The sequence below is a fragment of the Dermacentor albipictus genome, chromosome 2 (assembly GCF_038994185.2).
Source record: "Dermacentor albipictus isolate Rhodes 1998 colony chromosome 2, USDA_Dalb.pri_finalv2, whole genome shotgun sequence".
NCBI lineage: Eukaryota > Metazoa > Arthropoda > Arachnida > Ixodida > Ixodidae > Dermacentor > Dermacentor albipictus.
The window spans coordinates 36316462-36333670 of record NC_091822.1 but is presented as its reverse complement, the minus strand read 5'-3'; the positions used below and the strand labels follow the sequence as shown (position 1 = coordinate 36333670).

The following is a 17209-nucleotide window of genomic DNA, read 5'->3' as shown; positions in this document are numbered from 1 at the left end:
AAAGGTAAAAACGTATGCGTGTCAATATGAAGTGTTATTTCCAGGGACTATAAATTAGTACTTAAGAACAGCAAGTTATACAAACAAATTATTGTATTTGCTGTAAATTACAGACCGGCTCGATATTACAAACACATAGTTACTTGCAGTACATATTGCATATATTCCGCTGTCTTGTTGCACTCATGGTGTTTCTAGGGCTACAGTCTCTTCTAGTGTAACTACGGGTCCAAAGGCACCGAGCGTCTCAACGCACTGGCTTGCACGCGAGAGAGAGAGAGAGAATAAACATTTATTTCATAAAGCGAGTAGAAAATTTCCTCGATGAGTGGGGCCCTCAGTCCAGGGCTCCATTGCCATGCGCGACTTCGCGAGCCCGCTGGATCAGCCGTTGCTGTTCCTGCTGGCTTGTGCTGAGCAGCGCAGACTCCCAAGAGGAAAGTGTAGGGTTGTGTGAGAAAGGACGTTCTATGCCACTCGTCGAAGCATGCGTCTACGGCGTTCCGCGTTTGAGGCCAGATTTGCACGAAGAAATGCCTGGAACTCGGCAAGGAATTGCGGCTCTAAAATGCATAATCAAGGAAGCTCGAGCCAAACCGACCGTCTCGTTGAGCTTCCTCTCCCGGCAGTTGAGGTCCGAGGCGCCCCACCAGGTGTAGCAGTGGCTCCAGGGAAGCTCATCTTGGAATGTCTGCAGGAAGTAGAAGAAGGTGCACGCGTTCTCGAACGCCTTGTACGCGCAGATCACAAACGTCTTCAGCAGCATTGCCATGCCGATGCCTGCGACAAGTCAAAGGCATCGTGGTCAGTTTCAAATGTAGAACACAAATCATACACGAGCTGCTTTATGGGCGCTGTAGTTAAGCAGCACTGCAGTCGCAAAAATAACCGTTGTTGAACGAAAGCTTGCAAGGCACAAAGAGAAAGGCCACACATCAAGGTTCACAGATCGCAGCGCAAGGTCATATCTGCCTAGTCATTTTCATTTTATTTCTTAATTCTTACACACTGAAATCGCCATGTGGTGTTGTGGCGAACATTAAAAAAATAGAAAAATAAATATACGACACCAAATATTCACAAGAGGAAAACAAGTTCCGAAAAAACAAGATGCAACGTTCTGTTCCCCGTAGCAAGACCTTCAAGCCATTTTACATAAATAAAGAAGGGCAGTGGTAACAATGTACTCGTAAATTACGCCTGTTGAAAGAAAAACCAACCCAAATGTTGTAAGCAACAATTTACAGGCTTTACGCGGTACACCGCAAAGGAGCGATCCGAGTCACTTCTGCCACCTGGGGTTTTTGAAGGTTGGTAATTTATGTTTACTTTCAGGCTAACATATGTAGGGCGCCTACAGTGTTTTTATTCCTGTTTTCTCCATAGCAGATACCTTTTCCGACTGGGACGCAGGTCCAGATCTCAAGGCATCCCTTTCCGCGGAACTGTCCAATCAGCATCTCGAAGGCGGCCATAGGAACACCCACCGCTACCAAGACAACCGCGTACGGCAAGAAGAAGCACACTGCAATAGTCCAATAGAAAAAATATGTGTTATCTGGATGGAAGAGCACATATCGCCTAGTGTACGCTTGATCACACGCCCTCCAACTTTGGCCACGCACATGAAGGTCGGAAACAAACTAGGAGGCAAGGACAGGTGAGAATCTCGACGACTAGTCATAAAAAATATAAAAGAAAGATAAGCCCTCGTCACGTGATAGGCAAGCTGTGGCTTCTAGCCGCCTCGCTTTGGTTATGCCTGCTGCGGCGGTTCCATCTCACCTTTTTAATAGGCGCAAATGCGGACGGGCTAAAAAGAATACATGCCTGGCAGTTGAAGGCGCACTGCGGCTGATGCGACGAGCGTTATTAAAATGCGTGGAAAAGTTAGACCACGCTTCGTCATTTTCCATGGACTTCCAAGGCGAGAACGCTGGCGATTTCACTAATTGTCGCGGCAAACGCAAGAGGCACGTTTCAAATTGTATTAATTTATTTGTTTTGTAAAGGCGTTTATTAGTCACCGTCGTTTGGGGCCAACCGTTATAGAGCTGGGCATGGACTCCCAGCACGAGCGGCGTTTCTCGAGCAAAAGTGCTGGAGAGTATGGCCCACTATAGCGCCCCTCTACTTCGCTGCAATTACCCCCGGAAACGAAGAGGGAGCCATCCGGTGATCAACAGCTCCTCAATATGACTGGATCATAGTACGGCTTGAGGCGCTCGACGTTGAGAATGTCTCGTCCACAACGGCGCATGTTCGAAGACGGTTCAACGGGTTAGATCAGGTAGTTGATGGGGGATGCGAGTTCGACGACATGGTCGGGCCTTTCATACATGAGTAGTAGTTTTCAAAAGAGACGATGTGCAGTGGAAGGAACCGAGAGCCACACAAGCGCACCAGGTAGGAAGGTGGGCGCAGGAATGGTGTCACCGCGACTGCTCTTCTAGCGCTCTTGATCAATGGAGGTAAATTCCCGAGCGAGATCGCGGTACTCTTCAGCATATCTTGCCGGGGCGAAAATGGGCGCATATTCAGATGCATTCTGTCGGTGTGGTAGAATTGTGTCGATGGTGTGCGACGGGTGGCCACCGAACAGTAAGAAAAAGGGTGGAAATCCGGTGGTGCTCCGAGTAGCGGTGTTTTACACGTAGGCCGCGAAGGGCAGAACGACGTCCCAATTTGAGTGGTCAGAAACGACGTACATGGCAAGCATGTCACCGAGCATACGGTTGAAGCTTTCCGTAAGCCATTTGTAGATGATACGTGGTAGTTGTACGATGAACAACGTGCTCCCCCCCCCCCCTTTACGAATGACTTCAGCTACTTCGCACATGAAGACACATCTGCGATCACTGAGCAGTTCCTCAGGTGGCCCTTGACGCAGGATGAAAGGACTAAGCAGGAATGAGACAACATGACGTGCTGTAGCTGCAGTGACGGCGGCTGTTTCTGCGTACCGCGTGAGATGGTTGACTGCCACAATGGCCCAGCGGTTTCCAGTCGATGTCAGGGGGAGGGGCCCACACATGTCGATGCCCACGGACCCAAATAGCCGGGTAGGGCAATGTAGAGGTTGCAACATAGCTGGCGAGAAGCGTGATGATGATTTCCGCCCCTGACAATTGGGGCAAGAGCGAATGAACTTCTGAACGTAGGGGTGCATACCTGGGCAGTATTACCGCTGTAGAAGTTGCTGCTACGTTTTAAAACTCCTGAGTTGCACACAGTGGATCGGAGTGGAAAGCTGCGCAGATCTCTGAACGCAGTCTGCGAGCTTCAACTAATAACCAGTGGTGCTAGTCGGCGTTATAATTGCGTCGATGAAGTAGGTTGTCGCGAATGGCGAAATGGTGAGCTTGCCGACGCAACAAGCGAGTGCTTGGTTGTGCTGATGAACCAGAAAGCTAGTCTATAAGGGACGCAATCCAATGGTCCTTGCGCTGCTCAGACGCGATGGTGGTAAGGTTGAGCGAAGAAATGGTAAAGTGGTATAGTGAGCAGCAGGCATTGTCTTCAGGCAAAGGATAGCGCGAGAGGGCGTCGGCGTCAGCATGCTGGTGTCCGCTGCATCGCACTACGCGGATATCCTAGTCCTGCAGGCGAATTGCCCACTGGGCATTGAGGCGGCCTGAAGGATCTTTCAAGGACGACAGCCAGCATAGCGCACTGTGGTCCGTGACTACATCAAGTGGATGGTCGAACAAATAAGGCCTGAACTTGGAGAGAGCCCAGATGATGGTCAGGCACTCTTTTTCTGTCACATTGTAATAGGTCTCAGCTTTCGTAAGCGTACGACTTGCATATAAGCCACGACATACGCAAAACACCCTTGATTGCACTGGGCAAGCACAGCGCCGAGGCCAACACCGCTGGGATCTGTGTGCACCTCGGTAGGGGCTGTCGCGTCGTAATGGCCCACAATTGGCCAAGACGATAGCAAATGGCGGAGCTTTGTGGAAGCCCGTTGCTTCTTAGTACTAGCTTCTTCAGGGGCGATACGGTGGCGGCGAAATTGCGAATAAAGCGTCCGGAGTAGGAGCAGATGTCTATGAAACAGCGCAATTCTTTGATGCATGATGGCTTAGGAAACTCGGCGATGGCCCGAAGTTTGGCTGGATCGGGGAATAATCCATCCTTGGGTACGGCGTAACCTAGAATTTTCGGCTGCCGAGCTGCAGTTTATTTATTTATTTATTTATTTATTTATTTATTTATCTATTAAAAACTATACGGACGCAAGGTCCAAGTAGGGAGCTCAATTATAAAGGAAAATAATTCATTATTAGAAATCAACAAGGATGAAAGCGCACTGGTGTTCGCTCGAAGTGTCATCATCTGATTCAGGGAGAATTCCGATAATCTATGGGCCTTAAAAAAAAAGAAAACTGGAACCGGTCAGTAAGTGCAAAACGCACGCATGGCGTTAATTGCGCTTTTGATGGTGGTGGAGGTAGGCCTGCTAGTTATAGGTGATAAACATGATTTATCTGAAGCTTGTTTGTTATTGTTAAGTCGGGAGAGAAATTCAGGCTCACATTTTTGCTTTCGTACTTCTAACAGCTGCATGTCGTTATGTTCCACGACCTTTAAGCGTGAGTCTTTAACACCGGCAAGTTTGTTACATATAGCTCTTGGAACATTCCTCTGAATACGACTGTAAGCATTAGATTTAGTGCAGGGGTCCCACACGTTGTGTGCACATTCTAGCTTGGTCCTAAATAAGAAAGGAAACATGACAGAAAAGTTAGTAGGAGCGGCTTCAAGTATACGATTCAGCACACAAGAACTTGCGGAAGGCAGATGAGCAAATGTTACCAATATGGAGGTTACGAGATAGGGGAAGTCAGTGTAACACCGACATAACGTATACCCAGTGACTTGTAATGGTAAATACCGCAATGGCTAAGAGTATAGAAGTTGATCTTTCTTTTGTGCGCAATTGCATGGCAGACGCATTAGCTTGTGCTTAGTACCCTAGTGTTTAAACAATTGATCTATATTACCCAGACTGGTGTCGACATCATTGTAATCATTGTACAACAGTATCATTATTATGCAAAAGGAGCAGTAAAGACCCTATCGCGTTGCCTTGAGGTATACCAAAGGTGAGTGGAGCAGATCTTCTGAATGTTGACCGCCCAAATTTACCTATCGTTTCCATTTGTTAAATAGGTTCAAATCCAACAAACTCGAATTTGTGGTATACCTAGAATTCTAACTTTTAAATTTAGTGCATGGTCGTGCACCAAGTGCCCTCGCCTTCCTTTGTGCTTCAAGGTAGCAAATCTTTACGAAAGCGCGATACGCGCGGCTGAAGGTTGACAAAAAAACGTCTGTTCATCCATGCCTGTCGCGTGACGTCAGGCTTCATTAAATGCTGCCACCAACCAGACAATCCACTGCATAATTCGGCAACCATGGACGGCTGACTTCCCAAGAAACGAAGCTTAGATAGTTCCCGCAAAAAAAAAAAGAAAACAACATGGGCGACGTCATAGTCTGCCGAGGCTAGCTACCTGGCACCAGGCTCTCTCTTGGTTGTTTTACTGCCTCCATGAGAAGGCGGAAGAACGGCGCACATCAAGCTCCTATCCTTTTTGGCTCACGCTCGCTCGATTGCCCTGGATATCGCAGTGTAGGGTGCGCGGGCTGCTCATTCTGATGGCCCGCGCACGATACGTCGACGGTAAAAATTTGCCTCACGTGCCATTGCCATTTGCCATTGTAATATAATGTGGTAACGCTGGGGCAATAACAATGGAACGTGACAGAGCAGCTTACGTGAGTGCTGCGGCCACACTGCATTCTTCAATATTCTGCGCCACATTCCTTTTTGTCGAGGTGGTTGTACAATAAATAGACAGCTGTAGTCAGGTATGGAATGTATGTGTGCGCGGTTATATAGCAATAGGTATGGTAGGCGCGTAGCGAGTTCTACAGCGATAGCCACATCGTTAGTTTGGATGTACACCTGACGTGTTTGTACGCAACGAGCAAAAAGCAGTCTTTGCGTGGGTATACTTCGGTTTACTGCAGGTAAGTTGACTCGCAGACAGCGACTACAGAAACAGTAAACCAGAATGTCATAACTCATCGATGACCATCATGTTGGCGAAGTCACGACGATAGTTATGAATAGGGATCAAATTATCTCATAATGTTGTTGCAGTACAACATGAACACATACGCTTGATTGTATAGGGTATTTTATCATACCTTGCAGCATAGTGAGTTGATAATACCTTGTCATCAGGTTGCGCTTGCATTATCATCGAAAGGTTTCAATTTTGTTCGTAAGGACCAATGCATTTCATCAACCATTGCCACCGCAATATTCTAAAGAATGGAATTGCTTTCACCCCGTTTCAGTAGCTATAACATCGAATAGTAAAAGCCGAAGGCCCGAACAGATCTGTTACGAGACGTGCTCTTGGGAGAGCTGGCATATTTTACGGGATAAGCTGAAGAGAGGTTGTGCGGCTGCCTGTCTTGCCCGTGCCTGTTTTATTTGCGCTCTTTCAGTTTAGTGAGTGATATCTTCTAATAAATTGCATTATACACGCGCATTTCTACCTTTCCCATTTGGCTTCATCTCTTTCTTTCTTCGTAGTAAACTTCCAAAAAATATCATTGCAATTTCAGTGCAATTGCCTATAGGTTCGTTGGTCTTAAGAGCGCCAGGACAAACTCACTTCCTCCGTGCATGACGAGCAGGTAGGGAAACTCGGTGAGACACTGGTAGCTGAGCGCGATGCAGACGCTCATGTAGGCTATGGCCCGTGTGCTGTCGTAGTAGTCCTTGTCGGGAGGGCCCGCCAGGGCGGCGTCGCTTGAGCCTGAGCCCCCGTCTCCGCCGCTCGACATGGCTGCCGCACTGCCACGCGCGAAACGTCCGTCGCGCAACTTAGTCAGGTGTACACAACGACTGAAGATATAGGGGCTACTTCGAAAGAGCAAGGCGTTTGTAATGCCGTCCATGCTGTTAAGGATTTGATCTGGTGCTGTTTGCTTCGTTCACGGCATAATGTATTAGTCTTAATTTCTGCGAACTGTGAGTACGCATGTGCTAAGAATTCTTCACGTTTAACCGTGTGGCATACTGCCTCTGCTAAAGCAGTAGCACCAGGCTGCTATATGCAAACGACACAAATGCATCGGCCGTGTTTGACGTTAATTCCAGGTGCTTTTGGTAGCCCACCCTAGTGCTCATTTATATTAGGCTGCGTGGTACATCAATAATTGCGCACTAAATTTACGCGTGATGGAATCATGGCACATGGATTCACACTACCCCATTATTCCTTAGATTCTTCGATCCGTTAATCACGTACGTCAGCTCATTGTATGGCACTTACCGAATGTTTCGCTAGCAGGCGTGCATTAGTAGTTGTATCGGCCACTACATTTCATATAAGGGGGACATAGACAACGAACGAAGTGAAAACAGTTCAGTGCTTAGTCTTTATGACAAATTTTGAACAGCAGCGAATAGTTAAAAGTAAAAAAATAGAACTAATTAACGCATGGCTGTCTAATTATGAAATTTCAGAATATTTCAGCGCTAGTCCTCGTCGTCCCGTCTCCGTCTGTGTCTGTTTTATTGGAGGGGCCGAGGGCGACAGCCTTTTCATATATGCACCAACGCGCGCAATTCGCCACACACTCCCTCGGATTTCACAGGTGCGCTACCTGCGCGACACACTGAGCGGACGAGATGGACATTGAGAATGAACACACAAAGGTGACTCGACAAAGTGCTTTTTCGTGTCTTCGTTACTAGTCAGTGTTCATCTTGTTCAACGCTAGCGTTACATAGCGCAATAATAACGAAACGCCCAAATGTCATTTCTGGCCGACAATGATTGCATCTATATCCTTACACTTATAGAAATTGCGCAGTCAGGACACACCCACGCTAAAAAAGGGGCTGCTCAAAATAACATGCTTTCTCCACACCTCCCCACCGGCGGCATCGCTGTCGTCTCGTCGCAGCGCAGCACCAGTACCCAGTCGACTTCATGGTAGGACTGGCGCCCTTGGTGCCACCGTATCGAACGTAATGATATTTTGGAGGTGCCAGCTGAGAAGTGTGCGCAGAACAATTCGCTTAGACGGCTCCTGGAGGATCACGGCAAATAAACTTCCAGCTCTCTATCCAGCGGCTGCTGGAAGGCGAGCGCACAGAGCGTCGTGCAAATCGTTGTCAGCGAACATATGCTCCTGGAAACACTCAACATTGTATAACAGCCGCTGTGGTTCTCGCTTCGCACTGGCCAATGCGCTGCGCACGCGTGCTCAACACCCTGGATTTTCTCACCCTGGATTCGCTCACCACCCCGCTCACCACTCTATGCACACCCTCTCTTTCGCGTTATCTCCTTTGAGATCTTCCACCTACTTCTGCCACCTCTGTAACTTTTGAACCGCTTCTCCACGACTACAAATGCAATGTAACGGCCTAAAGAAATGGAATACTTCTTATCAAGCATCATAGGGTACTTGAGAAAGAAGCAACGCTCTCTACTACGAATAGAGTAGTACTCTAGAATATTTTTCAAGCTACTCGCTACACTGCGCTCACGTGCGTGGCCGGAGGAAGATCGAGAAGGTTCCAGAAAGTATGGATTAAAGGTATACCATAAGCGATGAGCAAGAACGGTAATGAAATAAAACGGAATGAAATAAACCAAATATTTGAGCTGTACTCACGACACTAGGAAGCGTTGGTATCAATGGAAGACGTGCCGCGATGTGACGAGATTCCGGCACACGGTGGAAGTGCCTGATCTGCACACTCGAAGCTGCGGTTAGCGACAGCGAAACCGAGAAACTCAAGTTCCGCGAAATGGTCGGAGCTCCTTCGTTCTGCAGAATGGGAGCGGAGAAAAAAGGGCACACTGAGCTGGCAGAATGTCGAAGCGCGTTGACTAACTGAAATGATGATGATTATGAAGATAATCATGATGATGATGATGATGACCTTGTTGAGTTTTGCGCATACCCACGCACGGGGATCGGTCAAGAGTCAGGCAGACTTTACTCATGTTTTCAAGTTTTGAATTTAAAATGTATAATTTTATTGCTTAAATTTGAGCGAGGAAAGTTCAAAACGGTTCAGTAGGCGGTCATTCAATCAAGAGCAAAAGAAATCTACTATAAATGGCGCAAACAAGGAGCAATGAAATCAGTCGTACGGTCAACAACAACATCGGTTTCATTCAATATCGAATTTTCTTTAAGGCGATGCACAGATTCCTGTGTGAGTGCCCAAGCACAGACGCTCCGATAGACGGCAGTACTGCAGTGTTCAATGGCTGGCGGAACTGTTGCACTGCAATTCCTCATGTCATTTTTCTCAGGAAGGAGAAAAGCCCGCATTAAAGTAAGTAGTGTCAGATCACCTCTAAAGAGCTGCAAAATGGCACAAAGGGGATATTACCAGACCAGATCGGTGCATGTATAAATTGAGAGATGGGTTTAGACAACGCAGTCTCGTTAAAGTCACTTCCCTTTGTCTGGTATTGCAGAAGTTCCTGCTCCAAGGGAATTGTAAGTGGTGTAGTTCCGAGGATGATTAAAGATTTCATTTTGATGTTAAACGGATGTATCTTCTAGACTTGACAGACGTGATAAAACCCGTCGTTGGAAGAAGGGTAAGTACCGGGCCACTCAAAGAAGCCTTGGCCAATCTGTCTGCCGCTTCTTTCGTAAATATACCTTTCTGCCCAGGTACCCATATTAATCGTAAACTTCACAAATAGCTTGAAGCCAGTCAGCACAAAGTTTTTAACATATGCGACTCGCCGGGAGCCGTAAGTGAGGTGCACACTGATAAAAAGTCTGTGATTATTACCGTGGTTGTGCTGGAAGATTCTAGTTTCCACAAAGCTAGGACAACAGCTACGAATTCTGTGAGGAATATTGGAGTGAAGTCGGGAAGCGGGGTAGAAAAATACCAATCTAATGATGATGAAAAAATTCCAACTCCGGCCTTTTCCTCACTCTGCGAAGCAGTTGTTGCTGTAATTACGGTAGTGTTGAGCTGATTCAAATGACCCTGGAGTAAGCCGATAAGAATATGTGAGGCAAGCTGCTTCGCATTATTTGGGTATAAGTCATCATAAGTAATAGCCAATAAATTTCAGATACTGTTTAGCGTGATTACATCATTTATATGTACATCTAACGGATTCAGTAAGGATTGTGAAATAATCATTGTGGCGTGCGAAACCGAGGCTATTTGACTCCAAAAAATTGGGCTCGTTGCTTGACGAAGATGAACTGGGATCTTCTTAGTGGAGAATCATAGAGCCTTATGAATGCTTGAACGGTGAGTTCATTAAATCTGATTTCAAGGGAAGGTAATAGTCATTCTTTGTAGAGCACAGCGTTGGTGACAAACGTTGGTGGCCCCAGACATAAGTGAAGCGCTTCCCGTTCCAGCAAAACTAGTGGATGTAGCTTGGAAGCAGAGGCGCCGAAGAATAACACACAGCCAAACTCTAGTATAGGTTGCATATACATACGGTTAATCATTAGGAGTGTGTCTCCACGCATGCCCCATCGATAATTGCTTATCCTTCTTAATATCCCCATTGCACGGGAAGCTATTGAAGTTATATCTTCAATATGGTGCCGCCAATTAAGATTTCCATCGTATATAATTGCAAGGTACTTGACTTTTTCCACTTGTAGATTAGTGGAATAGCGTTACGAAAGTAATATAACTGGGTCTTGAAGAGGAAAGACAAGAACGGCACTCTTACTGACATTAACGGACAAGCGAATACTGTCCAGCCATGCTTCTAGCTCTCTAGGTCGACGTGTGCGCACCAAATTGACATCCCTGGTTTAACTCCAATTTGTCAAGGGCTCAATAATTCTCTTGTGGTCACAAATGTAACTATACGTGCGCTTCATAATCTTTCTATTTATTTAAAAAAATTGTTGTCAGAGAAATAGGCCGAATATTGTCTAGATCATACCTTTCGGTTTAGTCTTTGAGCAGAGGAATCACCTTCGCGATTCTCCACACAGGAGGCATCCATGCATATTGTATTGAGTAATTTACGGTATCTAACAAGTCGTTAGGAGTGACTTCAAAGAGTTTATCACCATAGTAGTGAGTCAATCGGGACCTCGGGCTGCAACTGGTAAACAGGAAACAGCTTAGAACAATTCTGACAACGAAAACTTTTCAAAATCTTCTGAAGTGCTCTGTCCCTAAGGAGAGAAGGGAACACAAGTGGCGAATCGGGTCTCTAACCCTCCCGCAATTACATTTAGAGAGTCAGCGTTTTCACTGTTGGTTAAAACTACTGACTCCAAGTTCAAGGGGTGAGGAATCATTGTTTAGGATCTGAAAAACCGCAATATTACATGCGTATTATTTGATTTTGAACTAATTTGATATGTCGGCCGAGCAATCTGGCGGAATGGCGCCCGCCGCAGACGCAACAACGAAGGCTGGATTTACGATTTACAACCACCCATGCTATGACCATAGCGCCAAAAATTCGACATTGTAATTAGCGCGAGGCATGTGGGTCCACGCTGAATATTAACCGCCGGATTTTTAACTCAGTAGGGCAATACGTACCTGCAAACGTGGCAATTACCTACTCAGTAGAAACACGTGTATTGTCCCCCGTTCTGTTGCACCTGTAAACAACGATTACCCCAGCCGCGGAGAGCTTTTCTAGTCTCAGCCGGATTTAAATTGGAGTCTACACCGCGAACTATTCCATTAGTGCAGGCAAGATGCGGGGGAATGAAGGCACTCACTTGCATCGATCCAAATGATGAGCACTTAAGCAAGTCATACACACACGCCTGGTCTGGCCGAACGGCAAACAATCCCACCTCTGCCAAACTGTCGTAAATCAGCGATGTGCAAGTAGTGACGCGTTGTCGCGTGAAGTTCCTCCTGCACTTATTTCGGGCTGTTGAGCCGGGTGGCTCCTCCATGCAAAGGCACCAGCGCCCCAGGAATGCTGCACACCCCACTACGAAAGAAAGCTTCCAGATGCATTTGATCAGGTGGTAGGGAGGCCGACCAAGGCGGAGATCGCCCCGGGCCGCCCCCTGGATTATTTTTCGACATTTGCGGCACTATCTCCGTATCAGACAATATAAATTTATCTAAAAGCACTGCTTGGTACCTACAAAACTGGACTAAATTCGACCGACACTTAGCAAAAACCCCGAGAGCTCACTGTTGCGATCCGAACGAGACGTTCCAGTGGGACGAACGATTCGAGCTTCTGAACTGCGCGAGAATCGCGTCTTCTTCTGCACGTGTCGCGACCACGGGTTGATAATGATGATGTTGAAGCATCAAATAATGACCACGGGCTTGAATCAGCGACTAAGAAATTTTCTTCTTTGTCAGTGAAATCGGGCGTTTAAGCCAACCCTTCAACCGCTGAAATGCTTCCGCTTGCAATTTTTTAGAACCCAACAAGTTACACTGCCAGGACTTTTTTATCCTCAACATCCCTCTGAAAAACGTGTGCGCAAGCAGATACTATGCTTTTTTCACGTGAGAAGGCTCAGACTTCTAAAGTATGTACGTCTACGAATTTCCAACTCTGAAACATGCATTACTATGTCAAACAGAGCAAGTTACGTTCGCCTCAGTGAAGATAAAGTCACCACTTATTTATCTAATTCACGATTATCTGTATATCTAGCTTTACCTAATTTCAAGATGTATGGTTGTCATTTAAATAATAAATATCATTTGCATTTTCCAGATTTCCTCCTCAAATTAGTACTTTTTCCGACCGCATTTTTGCCCGCCGCCCTTTAATCGCTGGCTTCTTATCCAGCTCCCCGCACTGGGTGAGCGCATTTGTTTGAGGAAAAACTAGGCAAAATAAGACAGTGCCTCCACTTTGGGTGAATGATGCTGCCGCAGCATACGATTTCAGAGCATACGTAATCGCTGGCATCTGCTGCTTTTGATGCGAAAGCGTCAAGTGGTCACATTGAGCGAGAGAGCGACCGCGTCTGTAGCAGCAAAACTGCAACTAAAGTCTACTGGCTACGTCACAGCCAACGGGAGCCAATGGCTCGCACTTGCTGGCTAGGGCCTCGGCGGAGTAGAGCGGACTAAACGGAATGCCTGCTGGGCGATAACACGCCAGGTGTTGCGTCAGGGGAGAGGGCACTCTCGCAACGCACGACACCAACGCGCCTTAAAGGACTAGGTACGGTGATGCAACGCCACGGGCCATTACGGCGATCCTTCATTGGTGGTTCTGGTCAGTTAACATGCTAACGGAAAAACTGCAAAAAAATAACCCACACCTATTTAGTAGCGAAGCCCAAAAGACCGTATTCCTGGGTTCAGTTATACATTATTGCTTTCGCATTCGCAACTCATAAGAAGTGCCTGAGTGTGCTCGGATTTCTTTCATTATATGCCGAGACGGTGACTCAATTGTAAATTTGTGCATGTACGTCGATGCTCTCTACGGAGATTTCAGTTTGGTTCCGAGGATATAAATCAGGTCGTAAAATTTTTGGCGAGAACGCAGGTTTTTTCTCTGGAAGTGGAACTGCCACTTCTCGTCTTGTGCATAGCTTGGGCGGCAAATCCAGTAGGAAATAGATCGTTGATGGAGAGAAGGTGTACGGTACGAGTCGAAGAGTTGGTACCCAGGAGTTGAGTCCGCTGTAGGAGAAAAAGCTTAATGCGGGAGGTGCCCGCCTATATGTGAAGTTGAACAACTTATATGTTAATTTGAAGGTTCAGCGGAAATGTTTTTATTGTTCTATTTATTTCTCCCATCTTGCTTTCTATTTTCTACACGAATAGTAATTGCCCATGACTGGGCCATCCCTTACAAAAATGTCTGTTAACATTATTTAGAACTTCTGCCAACTTTCTATTTCCTTTACTGACAGTCAATTTACATCTACAATCTAGTAACATTTCTTCATACACTGTCAAAATACTTTCTTAATTTTGTATAAATAATATGTTTTAAGTACAAAGTTAAAGGACTTCCTTCTTACTTTTGCATAAAGGATATTTTAAATACACCGTTAAAAGACATCCTTCTTACTTTCATGCAAAGAATTCTTTAAGGTCACCGTTAAAAGACTTCCTTCTTTTTGTACAAAGAATATCTTAAATACACCATTAAAAGACTTCCTTCGTACTTTTGTACAAGAATATTTCCTCCTGCTTGGGCCTACTGTAAGCCTGCAGTATGTTCTAAATAAATAAATAAATAAAATAAATAAATGAATACATTGTTAAAAGACCTATCTCTTACTTTTGTATAAAGAATGTTTTGAATACACCGTTAAAAGACAGCCTTCTTATTTTGATACAAAGAATATTTTAAGGTCACCGTTAAAAGGATTCCGTATTATTTTTGTACAAAGAATATTTTAAATACACCGTTAAACGACATCGTTCTTACTTTTGTATAAAGAATATTTTAGATACACCATTAAAAGACTTCCATCTTACTTTTCTATAAAGAATCGTTTAAATACACCGTTAAAAGACATCCTTCTTACTTCTGTATAAAGAATATGTTAATTACATCATTAAAAGACTTCTTTCTTACTTTTATGTAAAGAATGTCTTAAGTAAACCGTTAAAAGACTTCTTTCTTACTTTCCTATATAGAGTATTGTAAGTGCCCCTTAACATATCTTCTTCTAGCTTTTATCTAAATAACATCTTTAGTACTCTGTCAAGAGGCTCGGTTACTTTTGTGTAAGAAATGTTTTGCTACACATCATGAAAATATTTTTTTCTAAAGGACATGTATTCTCAGTACGTCCACAGCCAGTACTGTTCGCGGAAAAATATTTAGAATCTTAAGTAACTTGAGAGTTATTGATAAATTTCTGTAACACACTATAATGCCGGTATAATATTTACTCAGGAATGAAGCTCTGCTTTAAATCCGAGTTCCAATTCAAGTGGGTAGAGTATTGCTGATGGAGTGCTACTAGCATTTTAAAAGAATTATATTCGTAAACTCTTACAACTAATAATTTTGAAAGGTTCTACTGGACTACGTGAGCGCGCGGTGACGTCAGCACACTTCGAGCGCTACACCACTTGACCGATGTGATAGCGGAGTACTGTGCAGGCTGCGTACCATTTACACAGCTTTATCTCGGCCTTGGGGCTGGTAAATTAAAGGCCGATTTACGCTTCAGCCGTGACACCACCCGACTGCCGCACGCGTGCGGTTGTGCGGAAAACTGCACATTTCGCGCACTGGTTCACACATTTTGGCATGCACTGGGCTCGCACATGCAGTGTAAACTGAAATGTGCGTACTAGTGTGTGGAATGTGCGAATTTTCACCTGACCACGTGCGTGCTGGCAGGCGAGTGGTGTGGCGTCGGGCTCGAGCGTAAATCGGCCCTTACCACGCACTGCTATTGCAAGGACACCAATGAGCTTTGCAACGAGATAATCAGGTCAGTGTACTCCACGGTATAAATAGTACGCCTAAGCTGGAAGGTGTCAGCACAGTAGTGTCACGAGTTTTGTTAAAAAGAAGAAAAAGAGTCCAAACTCATGGTAACACGGCGCTGGAACGTTGCCGCTCAATTTTCAAAAAGGCTGCAAAATACAGCTGCTGCTGAGTGAGAGCGAGTGTTGACCTGAGTAAGCACACATTTCGAAAAAAAAAGAAAAGCTGAACTCTTTGCAAGTAACACCTTTCTGCGAAAAAAAATGAAATTATCTTTACTGTATGAAAAATGTAGCTTTGTTCGCCTCCCTATTCACACGCTATCGTCCCTGCCTCCTGCCGATGGCTTCTTCACATGAAGGGAAACTAATAGGACGTTGCATCAAAGTGCGGGCAAAGTAACTATGTCAGCTGATCTGCTTTACGGCAGTGGTAGCTTGCTGTGTCAGAAACCAGATCGAAAAGGGCTAATTAGGCACTCTTAATATTCAGTGCTTTCGCTTCAGAACAAGGCGATAATATTTTGAGCTCCGACAAAGTGTTGCGGTGCCCTTACGACATCCGTAGTTATGGCATTCCGGATACCAAGAGCCAGGCTATTAAATGTTTTGCTTCTGCCGTGCTTCGGGCGTTTTAATACCGGTAACGTCATTACCGACTCGTTTTGGACATCTATTTAACTATAAATATGCTGCTACAATAGACTACAGAATTATTTTGCGCTGAGCGGCATGAAGCAAATTTTTGTCTTTGAAAGCACCAAGTGCTAAAGGATGTTTTTGCCAAAAATAGAATAACCACATAATTTACCCTATATGAGTTTATTTTTCTATTTTTATTACATTTGGAGAAGAAATTCGGATTTAAGAACAATAATTGTCTGGAAAGATGAAACTATACAGTCCCTAAATGCACAACAAAATTGAGCCGGCGGTATTGTCAGGTTCTTCTTTACCCTCGGCCATCCCCTTCTGGGAACTGCACTGCTCCCTCTGAGTGCAGTTCCCAGAAGGGCATGCGCACACAAAGGCCCGCCACATCTGTCACCGAGAAGCGATCAATGTCTACGTGTCAGTCAACTCTCGCAAACTATGGGAAGGGGGGAGGGGGTGGTTCGGCGTAAAGAGGGGCTTTAGTTCCGCGGTGGTCAGGGCAAAGTGGATGGAAGGAAAGAATGTCACACCCCTCTCTCGCGCATGCGCATAAGTTTGACAGAGGTCCGAGTCGAGGCAAAAAGGGAGACCATCGCAATCGCTATGAGTTCCTTCGAGACGCCGGCGTGGTACGGGCGGAGCAATGTAGGTGTTTGGGGGCGTATTCTAGCAGCAATCTAGCTATTTTTGATACTGTTTGTGCTTATGCTGTATTTGGGCCGGTTCATCGACGGAAGCCAACTAGCAACGCACTTGAGAAGCCCACGGCGCTTTCTTCGATTCCGTGATGTGACCGTTTCTGCAACTTCATTACCAGCTGCGATGCAGCGTCGTGCCAATTGATAGTGATTTAATATTGACACTGTCCGTGTTTGAAACTGCACACTGCACAAGTAGCGATCAGCTGTTCCTCAAGACAGGACTGCGCCGAAGTGTTGTGTCTACAAATTATAATAAAAGGTATGTTCTTTTACATCATTATTTATAAACATATTATTTTGATGTTATATTGATTTTAGTTTTCTATACCTAATTTTAGAAGGTTATTGCAGGGCGAATTGTAATAATCTGAAATGCTCTAAGAACGATTTTCTTACG

The 17209-nt window shown here is 45.4% G+C and overlaps 1 protein-coding gene across 3 annotated transcripts in view; it reads right to left on the bottom strand.

Annotated features, from left to right (window-relative positions):
- LOC135920434 (sodium-dependent proline transporter-like) overlaps positions 1 to 12290 on the bottom strand; it is a 159035-nt gene extending 146745 nt beyond the window's left edge. For 2 of the 3 annotated variants that reach the window (XM_070532798.1, XM_070532800.1), the window contains exons 1-5: positions 12222 to 12290; positions 8716 to 8871; positions 6699 to 6880; positions 1394 to 1525; positions 602 to 780 (exon numbers count right to left, since the gene is read on the bottom strand). In XM_070532798.1, coding sequence (XP_070388899.1) covers positions 602 to 780; positions 1394 to 1525; positions 6699 to 6870 — 483 coding nt within the window. In that variant the 5' untranslated portion in view covers positions 6871 to 6880; positions 8716 to 8871; positions 12222 to 12290. Of the gene's footprint in view, positions 1 to 601; positions 781 to 1393; positions 1526 to 6698; positions 6881 to 8715; positions 8872 to 11868; positions 11886 to 12221 lie in introns of those variants that run through there. The other variant, XM_070532799.1, reaches the window with a different exon arrangement.
- Between the last annotated feature and the right edge of the window lie 4919 nt (positions 12291 to 17209).